A 17593-nucleotide genomic window follows, 5' to 3' on the forward strand; every position below is an offset into this window, starting at 1 on the left:
AAGTACCAGTGAAACACTGAGGTCAAGTATCCTTCAGTAGAAGGATTTGGCAGTTTCAGGCAAATTTCTACTGCATCACCTGCTACACCTCCATGTTGCTGAGGTGTGTGCAACATTGTGTATTCTTTTTTGTTGTTGGGAGTGTGAAAACTCTTCTTGGTATTGCATTGCATCAGTTTCTTTTTTTTATGGCGCATGGTGCAGTTTTTTTGTTTTATTAGTGTTTGCATTGGGTTTTGTGCATGTAATGTGTTGGTTATGAAGGCTACTGGTGATAGTTTATTTCATTGGATATTTGCTATATAGAGTCTTGTATTTGTGGATTCTTGTTTAGGTTTTATAATTGAATTGATAGTGCCTTCATTATTATTATTATTATTATTATTATTATGAGGCTGCAAAGAGAGAGGTTTGGAGACACCACTATGAAAGGTTGCTCAATAAAGAAAATGAATGGGAGAATGGACCAGCTATCCGAGTTGACAGTACCATGGTAGATAAAGTAATTAAGAGTATGAAGACAGGGAAAGCCCCCAGCCCATCAGCAATCACTGCAGAGATGCTCAAAATATCTGGCAGTGTCAGCTATAGCCCAGTCACCTGTATTGTTAACCAGGTGATACATGAAGGAGTCATACCCAATGACTGGTGTAGCAGCACCATAGTTAACTGCTACAAAGGTAAAGGTGACGCTTTAGACACAAATAATTACAGAGGTATCAAGTTGTTAGATCAGGTAATGAAAGTCACGAAGAGGATCATAGCCCAACTAATTAGGGAGAGAGTCAGCTTAGATGAGATGCAGTTTGGATTCGTGCCAGGGAAAAGCACCACTGATGCTATATTTCTGGTAAGACAGCTGCAGGAGAAATACCTAGCCAAAGATAAACCTCTGTACCTGGCTTTCGTTGACATGGAGAAAGCCTTTGACAGGGTCCCCCGATCCCTTATCTGGTGATCAATGAGGAAACTAGGGATGAATGAATGGTTAGTGAGAGCTGTGCAAGCCATGTACAGAGACGCTGTCTGTAAGGTGAGGGTTGGCAGTGAGTACAATGAAGAATTCCGGGTAGAGGTAGGGGTCCACCAAGGTTCAGTCCTTAGCCCCCTCCAAGACGGAATGCCCCTGGGAGCTCCTCTATGCTGATGACCTTGCTCTAATGTTCGACCTTCAAACATTAGGCCTCACCAAAGCAATGACTAGTGACCAAGGCCTGTGGAAATATGCTGTGTGTGAGAAGACCTGGCAGCCAAGTGAGACCATAACCCGTGGCCTTTACCAGGGGTGTGGCCAGCCCACTTATGCATACCTTTCCTTCTTTGGACACAAAACTCTGCTTGCGAAGACCTGTTGAGGCAAGTGAAATCGAATCGAAATCGAAATTGAAATTGAACCAAATTTGATGACTGGAACCCATGCCAACCTTCTCTCATTGAACACTAAACTCAGCTTGCGAAGACCTGTTAGGGCAAGTGAGATCGAAACTGAACCAAATTTGATGACTGGCACCCATGCCAGTGGAGCGCTAACAACACCATCTGAGCGCGATCACTGCCAGAGCAGCGGTCTCTCTCCTATGCTAGTGGCACGTAAAAAGCACCATTTGAGCGCGATCATTTTCAGCTTCGCTTTACTGGCACTTGTGCCGGTGGCATGTGAACAAAACACTGGCTGACTCCTGTGCAGGTGGCACATGAAAAAAACACCATTCGAGCGTGGCCGTTGCCAGTACCACTGGACTGGCCCTTGTGCCTGTGGCACGTAAAAAGCACCCACCATACTCTCGGAGTGGTTGGCATTAGGAAGGGCATCCAGCTGTAGAAACTTTGCCAGATCATTTGCCAGTCCCCAGTCAAATCGTCCAACCCATGCTAGCATGGAAAGCGGACGTTAAATGATGATGATGATGATGATGTTCAACATTTGGTAGTTTGAGGCAAATTTCTACTGCAAATTTCACAACCTCTGGCTTGTGCTCATACTACTTTTCTGTCACTTTGAATCTACACACTCAGCTAATATTCCAATGTACTCTTTTACTGACACAGCCATGCCTGCACTTATAATTCTGTTGAGCTAGCTTACTACATACACTTAAAACTTTTGTCTTCTCTACCTCAGATTTATCATTTGCTCTCGCACTAAAATCTATAAATTTTTATCTTTATCAAGTTCATTCCAATGAATTGTTCATAGGTGACTTTCATTTGTAATTCAGTTTCTCATTTCAGGTTTCCATCTATCAGCCACAACCAGTGTTTTTTTATTTCCAGCATCCTCGATTTGTTGCATGAATGATCCATATAATTACTTCTCTTGCCAGCTGTTTGTCCTGTCATTCTTACTTTTGTTCTTGAATTTCCCTACTGTTCCAGTGCATAACATAGCTTTTTTTTCAAACCTAATATAACAATACTGATGGTATCTTCTGAGTTTAATAAATCTCTGTCCTTCCTTTCTTGGTAGGTATAGCCTGTTACTGTATCCAGTTGTGTGACCCTTTGTTATCCACTTCTCCAACTCTATATCTTGCTTGTAGTACATTAACATCCTTAGATTCCGACCCGAAGGTTGTCTCATTATCCTTGCTTTTACTCTTTGTGCGTGTACTTTATTCGACCACTGTCTAATTCTGTGTTTTTCACTAATTTCTTCTGTCTCCGGTTCCGTGGTTCGACTCTCTATGTCTTCTGTTTCATCCACATATTTCTTTTTCACCTTCCCTGCTTTTCTTTTCTTGGAGGTTTTGGGTGGTGACTCCACCCTCGACCTTTTTCTGTCTGCCACAGCTTCCTCTTCCTTTTCTTCCACCTCCTCTACCTCTGCCTCATTGCATATCTCCTCCATTTGCACTTCTCTTAGGGGACACCTTGCTTGCATGAGTCCCCTACTTCTACATTTATAACATACGGGTGGTCTCCCCTCCACCACAACTCTCAGTCGGGTCTCATCGGGGAGTACCAATTCCTCGGTAATATTGTGTAAATCTGGCAGGATCACATGGATTAGAACTTCTAATCCAAAACCCACCAGATGATTTCTCTGGACCTCTCAACTCTTATAACCTCCACCTCGTCCTTACAATTGAAAATAATGGCTGCCACCAGCCATTCTTCATTCATCTCCAGGGTCACTCTGCCTATTCTTACCCTTGCGGCGCATCTTCCGCAATAGGTAAGAGTGCCCACCTAGCTGTTCTCAAGGGCACAGTGGAGTGCCTTTTTGCATCTTCTTCGCTCTTAAATCACACCTCCACTGTTCCATATTTCCCCCCTCTTGCATAGAAGGTCATCATCTCTTTTACTTGACTTAGACATTCTTCTATGTCTTCTGTTGCCGCTACCTCTATTTTCTTGGTTTCAACGTTTAGTGTCCTGTACACTATTATTTTCTTCTTCACTCGTTGCGTGGATTCTTTCGGCGGTGTCACCCAAAGGCAATCTCCCTCCTTTATAATTAATTCCTTATGTTTCTTCACTTTGCTAATATCAATATTAATTTCAGTCATCTGCATTGCGTTGGCAGACAGGCTTTTGCCTGCTGCCATAGTATAGCTGGCTGTTTCCATACCCAACAATGGGTCATATAACAATTTTCAAAAAACATTCAACAATAATAAATAACAATATTCTTTAACAATTTTCAACAATGCACAAATAATCCAACTCACCGCATGCAATGTTCTCTTCCAACCAAAATCACTAATGCCAACTCTGAAATTCTCTGCTCAACATCAAAAAATACCTTAGGAATGAGAACCCAGATTCGAAATTTCCCCAAGACACCTGATGAAGGCTGGAGGGTATATCAGCTGAAACGTTGTGTTAACAACAAACAAGATGAGGACAAATATCCATGAAATGTAAATAATGTACATAATTCCTCATTTCTTAAATATAGAATTGTATTGTTGTTATCCTTCATAGATTTCTGTTGAGCTTTTCAACTTAATTCTAGGATTTCCATTTCCACCCTTTTTTTCCTATGACTTTTATCCACCAGGATTTCTACAGCAACAGAGGTTGTACAGTATACAAAGTCATTCACATCTGTTATATTTTCAGCAGTGATTTTAGTTAACAACTCATTTAGCTTCTTTACTGTTTTTACATAGTTTCACTCTTTCAATTCCTTTCAAAGCTGGTAGTCTCATTCAGCCAGTGTAGCAAGCTCTTTTCCTCCTCTCCTTCCATGAAGTAAAACTTGTTTTCATCTTGACTATTATTTGTCTCCTAATGATATATTGAGCTTTCTGCTGTTTCTAGTTCAATTTCCTCTATTTCTTCTACACAGCCATGTTCATTTTCAATGTTTTCTAGTGATGATGACGATGAGGTTTTCTCTATTCCTGCTCAATTTGTTGTTGTTGATGATGTATTATGATAATGTTTTAATGGAAAATTTATACTTTCTACTAACTGATGCTAGATAAAAACCGTATGTAACTGTTCTGACTTACAGATAGATACAAGAATGGAACTTGCCAGTAACTCAAAGACTGCCTATATTCTATTAAACCAACTAAGAGGACTTTCTTCAAAACCATAACATCAGTCAGATAAGTCCCATATTTAATATTGTATTTCCTTATGTCAACTGATCTAAAGTTGAGTTAAACTGTAATACACGCTTGAGCAGTCCAACTCTACTTTTAAAGCTCATTTAACATATTTGAAATCAAAACTCACCTTCAAAAAGTGAACAGCCATTTTCATCAGAGTAATCAGAGCAATCAATCTGACTGTTGCACCTCATGTACTTTGGAATACAATCACCATTCACACAGCGAAATGTGTTCAAGGCACACTGGTTTCCTGGGAAGAGGACAATTGAAAAGCAATACAATAATTAAAACAGTTGGTATCATAAACTGGTCAGTTGATCCACTACATCTCTATTTTAGATTTGTTTGGATATGTGTATATATAGATGTGTGCATACACACACACACACTCACAAATAATGAACAAATAGACTTCCTCAAATATCCAGGTGTGGGGGTCCTTTGAAGCAGTAGATAGCTTCCATTACCTAGGTGACCAAGTTAGCAGTGAAGGAGGAAGCTTTGAAAGCATAGTTGCTAGTAGGTGGGCAAAGTTCAGAGAGCTACTACCTTTATTGGTAACAAAGGCCTCTCCCTCAGAATGAAAGACAGATTGTATGATGCCTGTGTATGAACAACTATACTACATACCAATGGAACATGGGCTGTGACTATAGATGATGAGTGAAGGCTTGAAAAAATTTAAGCCAGCATTCTCCACTGGATGGGTAATGTTTAGTGGGCATGTACAGCAGAGTGTAAATAACTGCATAAAGAAGTGCCAATCTCTAATTACGAAAATTGAACCTGTGGAAGGGGCAAATCCAGGAAGACATGGGATAAAGTTGTGATGGAGGATCTTCACATATTGAGCCTCACTGAGGAGATGATAAGAGACCAAGACTTCTGGCAATTTGCTATGCTTGAGAAGACACATCAAGCTAAGTAAAATCATGGCTCATATAGGCTCATCCTTTACACTCAAGACCCCACACACACATACATATAATTCTGTCCTGTCAGACTCCTCCACAACTCATCTTTCCCACACACCCATTACCCATTGTAGGCCCCTTCTAATCTCCCTCATGTGCTTATCTGTACACACTCTATACCCTCATATATCTACCAAATCCCACTCCCAGCTACTTCCAATTCCACTCAACTTCACTTATTATCACTGCCATCTCTAAACATCTCCTATGGAACATACCCCTCTATCCCCACTCTACTATTTATACTATTTCCACTGTTCCCTGTGGGCAGGATATCTCTCCCTCTCACTTCAACTGTCTCTCTAACTCTCTCCCTGCTTCCTCTCCTTCCTTGCCCTACTGAAGTAATCTAATCTCTCAATTCCACTTCCTCTCTTAGTTGAGAGGTTCTTGTCTTAGGGCTAGGGTTAGGGAAACATGACCTATGTTGCAAATAGGCATATGAATATTATATAAATCTTATTATTGAAAAATTTATTGCATTTTGTACATACAAGTATATCACAATAGAATGTGCTCATGGACACAATTGCACCTGTGGGTGGTGATTTCCCCTCCCCTATTATATAGAGTAAACATTATCTAATATAGAACTCAATATGTTGGTTAGCGTGGATGGACATGGTTATTACATTAAAAGTTGATGTCTTCTCAGAGTTTTACCCTGGGTTTGGTTGCTCATGACTGTTGAGTAGAATATTTGTTTGAAGTTTATGTATAAGGGAATGAGTGGTATGATAAGTGTCTTTGAAAACTAATTTAAAGAGAGTTTGAAATGGAAAATACTGTTTAGGGGATTGTAAGTATGAATGGGTTGTGACATTCCTTAACTCTATTCATGCTTACATTAAAGGAGGTTTAAATTGTTGGGGTGATCTTTGTACTGGTCACCTCCATAAAAAGCATCATTGCACTCTATAAAGTGATTGGCATTAGGAAGATCATCTAGCTGTAGAAACCATATCTTATGGACATTCAGGTGCTGAAGAATTACAGCTGGCTCTCTTCTCTCCTTCACACTGATTACCATTTGGAACTTTGCTCACACCAAGCAGTGATCTATCCAGCACTCCAATCCATGAAAGGACTTGATATTACAAATGTCATAGATATCACACTTACAGATTATAACATAATTCAGGTGCCTCCATGTTGTTATGTGATCACCTTTGTGAGTGTTTGCAATGTAACGACCATATACATACATAAATATATAAAAGCACAGACTACATCCCACGATGTGGCCTCAGGTTCAGTCCCACAGCATAGGAGGTAAAATGAATCATCTATAACAATTTGACACACAAATGATCATGGTGGGGAAGCATGGTGAACCACTACAAACAACCTCCAAAGCAAGACTCCACTCAAAGAAGGTTATGCTTTCAATTTGATGGGATTATTTTTTATTTGGTGTTTTTTATGAGACTCTTCCCATGGACAGGATCATCAATTTGGATGTGTACTGTGACCAACTGGACAAATAAAATGCAGTGATCCACCAAAGGCATCTAGCACTTGCTAATTGTAAGGGAATTGTCTTTTGTCACAACAATGTCACAGTGCACACTTCTTTGCAGATATGATAGAAGTTATTAGGACTAGCTGAGAAGTTTTGCCACACACTGAGAAGTTTTGCCACACACTGAGAAGTTTTGCCACACACTGAGAAGTTTTGCCCAACTTTGCACCTGCTTGATTCTCTTCAAAATTCATTGAAAGGACAGACCTTAAATATGAAGAGGATGTAAAAATTCACCAGGGAGACTTTTTCATCAGCAAAAAGAAATTCTTTGAGCATAGAATAATGGATATGCTCACAAGACGGCAGAAAATATTGGAATGAAACTGTAATCATATCATTGACTGAATAAATCACTTTGTATTTAAAACTTGTGCCTTTTTTGCTAACCCAATATTAAAAATGTATCTTATATAGCAGAGATAGGGAAATTTTTTAGTGCAGCAGGCAAAAATTTCCAGTGGAAAAGGTCTGCGGGTGGACCACAGGTTCTAACTCATTTTCCTGTGTAAATCTTGTATATATCTATATATAATTCGATATACATTAATAAAGATAAGTTTAACACATTAAATTAACGTGTAATATCTTCATTAATGCTGCTGCTGAATTTAGGACGTTTATATTACTTATACAGTATTCTATATTTTCCAGCTAGAGTGTAGTTGGGTCTTAAGTGGATGGTATAAACCTAGCAATATGCATTTTATAGTGAAAACAAAATTTCCATTCAAATGACGATTACCGGATGACTTCTGTTTGAGTCTAACCATTTTAGGTTGCACTGGAAATACGATCTGTGTCGCAAATAGGCATATGAATATTGTATAAATTTTATAATTGAAAAATTTATTGCATTTTGTACATACAAGTATATCGGCTTGCTGGCACAATAGAATGTGCTCACGGGCACAAGTGCATCTGTGGGTGGGGATTTCCCCTCCCCTATTATATAGAGTAAACATTATCTAATATAGAACTCAATATGTTGGTTAGTGTGGATGGACATGGTTATTACATTAAAAGTTGATGTCTTCTCAGAGTTTTACCCTGGATTTGGTTGTTCATGACTGTTGAGTAGAATATTTGTTTGAAGTTTATGTATAAGGGAGTGAGTGGTATGATAAGTGTCTTTGAAAACTAATTTAAAGAGAGTTTGAAATGGAAAATACTGTTTAGGGGATTGTAAGTATGAATGGGTTGTGACATTCCTTAACTCTATTCATGCTTACATTAAAGGAGGTTTAAATTGTTGGGGTGATCTTTGTACTGGTGTACGAAGGTCACCCCAAACAATTTAAACCTCCTCTAATAATTAGGACTTACTTGATATTGTTGGAGAGAGGTCCAATTTTTTGGATAGGTTATTGATAAGTTCACACAGACAGTAATTTGAATTTATTAGTATAGAAAATATGCATGCATACATATTGTTTTGTATTTTGAAATGGTCTGTACTCCTTTTTTAAAACATTTTCATAAAAACACATGCACAGAAATTCACATTATTTGTGTGTGTACACGCACGCGCACATGTGTGTGTATATATATATATGTGTGTATGTATATATGTATAAAGTAGAAACAAATTGTTACACACTTTTCACTGTGAATAATATATCTAATTTGTCTTGGTTGCGAACCAAACCTTGCAGTCGAATGTAAGCAGCAGATAAATTAGGGTGATAGTAATTTTTAGAATTTTTTAAAGGGTCCAATTTCTGCCCTTCAGATGTATTTCCACAGTGAATATCCACATGGCTGCCTGAAGATATAAAAAAACAACATTTTTAATTAGCTGAGACAAGATATTTGGAATTTAGTTATACATAATGACTATCAGTAATATTTATTTTACTTTCACTTCTCTTCTTTCAGAGTTTGCTTGAAATTAAATTAATATTTTACAAAGTGAAACTACAACTGAATCAACATAAATCTGAAGAGCACTGGAACATTTCAGGCAAGGCTTTCTCCAGAAAATGAAAGGAAAGTGACTAGTAAACGAAGTGATGTAGTAAGAGAAAACATGAGAAAGAAAAGATGAAGAAAGGAGTGAAGAATAAGAATAGTGGAGAATAAGCAGTAAAGAAAAGAATAAGGATAATGGCAATAAAGTGTTAAGATGTCTGACCTAGAAGATAAAGACAATATAAGAAAGATGAAAGAAAGGTTGCAAAATGAAAGACTGAAGAATAGAAAATTATCATAAAAGTGAAATGATGTAGAGATTGGTGGAAGAGAGAAAAGGTAGCAATTATAAATAAAAGAAAAAGAAATGATGGTAAGAAAAAGATGGAACAAAATTAAGTAAAAGAAGTAACTAATTTTTGCCACTGAGGAAAGACATAAGAAAAGTGAAGAAGAAATGTTTCTCCTTATATTTGCAAGATCACATTTATTGAAATGTGCCATAGAGCATCATCATCAATGTCTCATTCTCAATATTCTTGGTTATAGTTGTTCTGCAGCCAGTTTTTTGGATTGTATCCCACTAACTGATGGTCATGTTCATGAATTTGATATTCATTTAGCTACCAAATATTCTCTTGAAAGTTTGAACCAATAGAAATCTATTGCCATCAATGCACACAGCCCACTTTATATCAATCTATTGACGACATATTTTACCTCTATCTCACTCTGACTCATCAGAGATATTTTAGCTGGTGACTGATACTGCCTTTCCTTTTGCAATTCCCTCACTTTTGTATGTACTCTTATACTCACACACATACATACACGTGCACACACCCACCCCTTCTCAGTTCCACATTCTTCATGAACATTACCTTCATGTGCACTCCCCAGATACCTCCTATTCTTCAATATTTTCTTTCCATTTCTGTATGGGTTTAATCTTAACTTATTGAAATGTGTAAGAGTGCATCCCAACCCACTAAAAAGCAATATAATTGGCACTGCCAACTATATCACTTCCAAAATCTCCTTTGGTATCATCAGTCTCGGTATGGTTTCTGTAAAAAAGCATTTCTTAAAAAGCATTGGAAAACGGTAATGTTGTTGTTCTTAACCCATGTAGCTAAGCTGCCTGCCTGAATTTTCCATCAGACTGCTTCAATGCAATGTTTTAATGGCGTTCTCTCAAACCTAAACTCTTTTAAGTCCAATTAATACTCTGCAATGGAAATATGATAAAATGATTTCTTTAACACTAAAATACAATCATTAGATTATCAAAGAAAGACTCTTCCAACAGTATACTCTCTCAACTCATTGTCAACACACAAGTAAAACCTTTAAAATCATTACAATATTAGACCTCGTAATTTTTTATATGATATAATATTGCTAAAATTACATCCCAAATAATCAGTATCTGCATCATGACAAGAGAACACTTCAAGCCCTGATCAGTAATTGACCATCTACAGGCCACGATTGATCACATATATAATTCTGCTACATTTACAGTATCTGCCAAAAACAGTCATGTGACTAACTGACAATGACTTACTCTTCAACTAGTGGATGACATTGTCTCCTATCAATAATTAAGATTCATCTACCATTCATCAAATCCCCCATGGTATAATCCACCTTTTTATCTCTTATCATCTCCATTGAGTCTCATCCTCCAAACTCCACACAAGGCTTTGTTTTCCTTCCTTCCCAAATTTAACAATGACCTCACTTACACAGAACTGCCTAAATAATTAAAATAATTTTCTTTCCAGTTTAGCATCTAACCTATCACAGTTTCATTCCTCTGGTAAGTAAAAATAATTGTTTTAAAACAAGGTGTGGCTGTGTGGTAAGAAGCTTGCTTGCCAACCACATGGTTCCGGGCTCAGTCCCACTGTGGATCATACTAGCTTCATTTCTTTCAAGCCTATGTATGTCCTCAATAGTCATGGCCCATGTTTTACTGTCGTGTAGCATGGCTGTTTGCACACATGCATCAAACAGTCTACCTTCCACTCTGAGTGAGAGGCCCTTTCTTACCAGCAGAAGGAGCTTTCTGATCTTTGCCCAGGCTGTATACAGTTTTGTTATTCTTTTCTATTTGTTATCTTTTTACTGTGGAAACTAATTTAATTTTAAATTTTCATGCATGCATACATATTTTTTTGTATGTTGAAATGGTCTGTACTCCTTTTTTAAAAACTTTTTGGTAAAAACACATGCACAGAAACTCACGTTATTTGTGTGTGTGTGTGCTTCCACACTTGAAAATTCATCTCTAGTTCTGGTAGTGACTCAGCTATTAGAGCAAGGTCATCAGCACAGAGGAGCTCCCAGGAGCAGCCAGTTTTGAATTCCTCTGTTATTGCCTGGAGGACTATGACAAATAAGAGGGGGCTGAGGACTGATCCTTGGTGAACCCCTATGTCTACCTGGAATTCTTCTCTATATTCATTGCCAACCCTCACCTTACTGACAGCTTTGTGAACTACATGTTTTACAATACGGGTGACTCCTTTGTGAACTACCTGATTTACAGTGTGGGTGAATGAAGGAAGCCTGTCATATATATATATATATGTGTGTGTGTGTGTGTGTGTGTGCGCGTGTGTGTGTGTGTGTATAGGTTTGTGTGTTTGTGTTTGTCCCCCCAACATTGCTTGACAACCGATGCTGGTGTGTTTATGTCCCAGTATCTTAGCAGTTTGGCAAAAGAGGCCAATAGAATAAGTACTAAGCTTACAAATAATGAGTCCTGGAGTCGATTTGGTCGACTAAAGGTAGTACTCCAGCATGGCCACAGTCAAATGACTGAAACAAGTAAAAGAATAAAAGAATAAACACATACCTCTAGTATATATTATGAACTGAAAGAGACTTTTTGTACATTTCAATTTCAATTTCAATTTCCTTTTTCACAATTTTTCAAAATTGCAATTATTATTATTTTTTCACATTTCCTGTAGAAATTACCTCTCATATCATATTCAATAATGCTGAGGAGGTAGTTGTCCCCCTTGCCACATATTGCCTCTCTTTATCCACTCTCTCCATTCAATTTTACTTCTCAAAGAAATCCAAAATGGCGTGATTTCTTGTCTAAAAGAATTATCACTTCACAATGTCCCTTGAAAAGCTAATTTAAATAGCAAAAACCGGTTGGATATCGCTATATTTTATGAGACTTTTACCATCCATAAAATATGTATATAACTGGATATTCTTAGATGAAATAATTATTTTACACAGGTGTACATAGATTTACATATACAAACATAAATAGACTTACACACTGCTTTAGAAATATGTATAAACCAGAAATTACTCCCAAATACTAGTGCTAACCACCAATTTACTAAAAATCTTAAGTCAGAAGGAGAATTGACGGTTGAGTAAAAGTTAAATATGAATTTGAAACACAGAAAAAAACCTATGTACTTTAAACGTCTTTTTTTCGTTTTTCTATTAACTACTGAGAAGTACAAGTATGACTATTACAATTTTCTATTTATGAATATCTGAGTCCATTTGTTTGAAACAATTGTATAGCAATATGAAAAATAAAAACTATAATCCATTTTAACATTCAGTCTCCTTCATTACATAAATATGAATGAATTTGTTGAACTTTGTTCAATAAGTTAAGTCATAAACTGATTATTTCAATACAAGCTTTCATACTTGTACAAATTTTATTAAAAAATTCGAAAGTAAAATATGAAGAAAAGACATTAGAAATTTTAGGAAAAATTTCCAATTAAAGAACGAACATACATTCATCCGATAAAATATTTTTATATATATATATATATATATTGTTGTACTTGGGGATGGTCATATTGCCAGTTTAGCCAATAAAAACACACGCACTGTATATTTGGTGTTAATTTGCTTCAGCTTTATATTACATTATATTACATTAATCTTGTTTCGGCCAAAGTTCTTTCGTCACACTTCTGTGACCTCATCAGTGGTCCTTTGCTTTCTTCTTTCTTATGTGTGTCTCACCTTGCTAACTATCAGCCATTTTGTATTTTGTATTCCTATTGTATGTGTCTATGCATGCGTATCCTTCAATGTGTCTATGTTTTTGTAAGTGCATGTGTGTGTATGGGGAGTGCCTGTATTATCTATATCCTCTGTTAATACATGTTCGTTTGTTTTTGTTTTTATTTATTTATTTATTTGTTCATGTGTTTATACCTACTTTTTTTTTGTATTTAATTTAATTTTGTTAACGTATGTAGTATTTAATTCCATTTGTTTATCTATGTATTGTATTGTATTATATTTTGTTCATATTGTTATTGGTTTATGGGGAATGTATTGTCATATGTTGTGGTTTGTGGTTTGTTAGGGGTGTGTGTTAGTGTTCCATTCCAGTTTCCTATTCAGGCTAGGTTTATCTTCTATTTTGTGTGTAACTTCTTCCCTTGAGCTCTTCCCTTCCTTAAGTTCCCTCCAATGTTCATTTGCCCGCTCCCCTATGCTCCTTGCTGTTTCGCCTACATATGTTATTGTCTTGTTACTGCATTGTCCCTCTGTACATTTTATACTATAGACCACATTTCTGGTTTTACAGTTTGTTTGTGGGCTAAATCTACATACGGTACAGTTCCTATCAGGGCAGGGGGTTCTACTAAAGGGGTATGTTCTACTGATAAGGGATTTGATAGGGTTGCCTGGCCTTTCAACAACCTTAATTCTTAGCTTAAGTTTGTCTAGGGCCCTTCTAAAGCGGTACGCCAGTTCGCCTCTAGGGGTAGAGTCGACGAACATGACGCTCTGGTATTTGTGGTTATCATACCATGATACACATAGATACACACACACATACATATACATATATATATATATATTGGGTTGGTGCATAATTATTGCGGCTTTTTTTCAGCAAATTTTATTCAACAAAAACAATAACAATATTTAACAAAAACATCTTTAAATGACGGTCTGACCATCTGCTAAGCAAATTGGAAGAAGTAACTGAAGTAGATGGTGAATATGCTCAGGAATAATCATTTAAAGATGTTTTTGTTACATCTTGTTATTGTTTTTGTTGAATAAATTTGTTGAAAAAAAGCCTCAATAATTATGCACCAACCCAATATATATATGTATATGTATGTGTGTGTGTGTGTGTGTGTGTGTATCTATGTGCGTGTCTTTGTGTCTATGTTTGTGCCACCATCACCACTTGACAACTGGTGTTGGTGTATTTATGTCCCCATAACTTAGTGGTTCAGCGGAGAGACCAATAGAATAAACACTAGGCTTTAAAACAAATCTTGGGGTCGATTTGTACAACTAAAAACCTTTCAAGGTGGTGCCCCAATATGGCCCCCATCAACTGCAATCTCCTATTTTAATTACAGATAACCAAACTACAGGATGTGAAAATAAGAAACAGCTATCTGATAATGGTTAGCTGGTTGTTTTATTTTACTTACCTTTGGGAAGTGAAGCATTTACAGACAAACTGAAGTAAATTTGCCTGAAGAAACTTTGCCTTGGTTCAGATACCAAAACCCATATACAGTCATAATAAATATCGTAGATAGTGTGAAAGTAGAAATGACCTGAAGTTGTAACTAACTGATATTTACCACAATCTGCAAAAGAAAGTTAATAAGATGGGTAATAATTGTATTGGGGAAATCAAATATAATTTAGAGCCATATACATTTAAGAATATGCTTAATGTGCATATGTAGACATAGGTGTAACAATATATGGCTGTATTATGCAGCCATACCAGCTTATCTATACACCCATATCTACATCCATATATGGGTGTATAGGTAAATTGGTATGAGTACATAAGTATGTGTATGTATGACTGAAAATGTATACGTGGATGTATGTAATGGTCTGTGCATATAGTTGTGGGTACTTGTTATATTTTCCAATAACATATAGTTCCTCATCAATAACCATATAATGACTATATACTAGTTATATCCATCTATATCCCGTTTAATTTCACCTTAAGTACACTGAGATCTCATCTATCAAGAGTGAACTATTATCTGAAATCACAGAATGGAATATACATATCCAATATAATTAATATGATCAGTATACAAATAAGCAATAAAAAAAAGAAAGTCTTCAAAGCTCATATTCTTGTACATGTCAGGATTTCTAAAACTGACATCTCTAGGGTATATATGAAAAATCTTGTCGATATTACCATCCCACTAATAAATTAACATATTACCATACCATTAATGTAGGTGTTAAAGTAATTAATACTGGTGTAACCATCCCACTTTCCTTAAACTTTCAACAATAAGCTTAGTCTTTTTTTTTCTCTGCTAGATTGATTCTGTTTCTAACATAGCAATGTATTGTTATATGCATATACGATGAAAGCTTGTTCTTGCTATCTTGGTATGACTTTCTTTTGAAGAATACATGCTGTTTTCATTTTTTCTCTAATTCACTACCTAGATACCTATATCTTCCAGCTTGCTTCCATTCTACCTGTAACCATTCACACCACCACCAATTATCAATGAATAAACCAAACAGCTTATGTAAATAGCTGTTTGCCGCAAGGTTTTTTTTTTACTTAGACAACAACTGAAGACAAAATAAAATAACAACCCTAATAATAAGCAGCATTAACTACCATGCTACCCTCACAGCTTCTACAACTAAAACTACTGTTAAAGTCCATTGTGTTTCCTCTTTGTACTGCTTTCTCGTGGACATCACCCTTTTTTTGTCTTTTGCTTTCTTTTCACAGGTGCCAGGCCATCGGCCACTAAACTGGCAATCCCACACAGCTTGCTTTGTGAGGAGGGTGCTTTTCTTGCTATTTGGTCACCCTGCAAGATTAAATACAAGACCTGTCAATGGATGAATGCTGAAGGGCCAACAGCCATCCAAATAAGCAACTCTTGTTACTAGCTAACTGCTTATTAAGCCCTTACCTGCTTAAGACAGCAGCAATAATAACAACTCCGCTGCCATGCAGCAATACCCATTTAAAGGAAAGACATCGGGAGTGAACCCCAAGGATAAATCAGGAGCTGGAGTTCAATGCTGTAGACAACCTCATTCTGGCAACTCCTGTGGCCCCACTGGTGCCAAGTCATATTGGCTCCTGCCCTTCCCTTGGGTAAAACTGGTAGCGGTGGAGAGGAGAGATGTGTTGCATGGGCAACTACTGATCTCCCATGAAAGACTTCTCAGTCCTGTCCCTGGAGAGGACACACCAGTGCCATTTAACTGCAGTGGTAAAACACGGAAAGCAGCAGTCTACTGGTTTTAAACCTGCACATAATTGGCATAAGAGCAAGGTGTCAGGGCTGCTTTTGATGGAGGGAGAAACTATTATACCTCACTGGACAGCTACCACCTGCCTCAAGCTGGGCAGCCCCCAGCTAGTTAGGTGCAGTCCCATCATAGCCCACCTGGTCCACTTGGCATGTGGGGCTTGGGAAAACTAGCATCCCAAATCATGGACTGTAAACATTGCACCAAAAAAAAAAAGAACAAACAATCAAGCAAGCAAGCAACACAAGAAATTCATACTCGGATGTTGGAACATAAGGACCATGACAACTGGTTTATTAGAGAACCTTCAAAAGATCAGCAACACATGCAAGACAGCAGTGATCAACAACAAACTGTTACGACTCTGAGTAGACATTGCAGCACTCCAGGAAATGAGGCTCCCAGATTTGAGGACCCTTTGTGAAAGAGACTATACCTTTTTCTGGCAAGAGAAAGGGATAAATGAAGTCACAGAGCATTGTGTTAGCTTTGCTGTGAAGAACTTTCTGCTGAAGTTGGTAGAACTCAACATTGACAGTTCAGAGTGGATACTCTCACTTCAATTGCAGGTGATTCCAAATGGAGGACAGCTGGTGCTACTTGGTAACTTCAAAGCCAGAGTGGGAGTTGATCACAACTCTTGGCCAGGGTATCTGGGTCGGGATGGGGTTGACAACATGAATGAAAATGGGCAATGGCTGCTTGAGCTCTGCATGCTCCATGGAATGTGTCACCAACACCTACTTCCAGACCAAAGCCAAACACAGGGTCTCCTGGCATCACTCTTGCTCAGGGCACTGATATCAGCTAGATTTGATTATCACAAGATAACCACCTGAGGAATGTCCTTCTGATTTGGTCTATTCAGAGCACTGACTGCAACACAGACCACTCCCTGGTTTGCTGTAATCTCAAACTCCAACCAAAAATGATGTACTGAACCAAGCCCCCAGGCAAGCAGCACATCAATGCTACTGCAACCCAACAGCCAACTAAGATAGATGCATTCCCCAAGACACTGGAATACACCCTTCTTGCAGACCCAGAAGAAGAGGGGACATCATCCATAGCACTGCACTGAGGGCTTTTTGGAGGAGTAAGGAAAAAGACACAAGACCAGTTTGAGGTGAATGTGCAGAAACTCAATACCCCCATGGAGGAGAAATGTGCTGCCCTGCTGAAGAACAAAGACCAACCTACCAGGGCAATGCTGCAAGCATTGAGATCAGCAAGGAACAACATGCAGAAGACAGTGAGATGGTATGAAAATAGCTACTGGTTACAACTATATGTAGATATTCAACTGTTGAATATTTGAGGGT

The 17593-nt window shown here is 37.6% G+C and overlaps 1 protein-coding gene across 11 annotated transcripts in view; it reads right to left on the reverse strand.

Annotated features, from left to right (window-relative positions):
• LOC106874300 (uncharacterized) overlaps positions 1-17593 on the reverse strand; it is a 377625-nt gene that overhangs the window by 32624 nt on the left and 327408 nt on the right. For 8 of the 11 annotated variants that reach the window (XM_089364247.1, XM_089364246.1, XM_089364245.1 and 5 more), the window contains 3 exons: positions 14438-14599; positions 8662-8826; positions 4690-4815 (listed from right to left, as the gene is read on the reverse strand). In XM_089364247.1, coding sequence (XP_089220373.1) covers positions 4690-4815; positions 8662-8826; positions 14438-14599 — 453 coding nt within the window. Of the gene's footprint in view, positions 1-4689; positions 4816-8661; positions 8827-14437; positions 14600-17593 lie in introns of those variants that run through there. The other 3 variants (XR_016244600.1, XR_016244603.1, XR_016244599.1) reach the window with 3 other exon arrangements.

Source organism: Octopus bimaculoides, chromosome 16 (genome assembly GCF_046866305.1).
Source record: "Octopus bimaculoides isolate indiv1 chromosome 16, ASM4686630v1, whole genome shotgun sequence".
Classification (NCBI taxonomy): domain Eukaryota; kingdom Metazoa; phylum Mollusca; class Cephalopoda; order Octopoda; family Octopodidae; genus Octopus; species Octopus bimaculoides.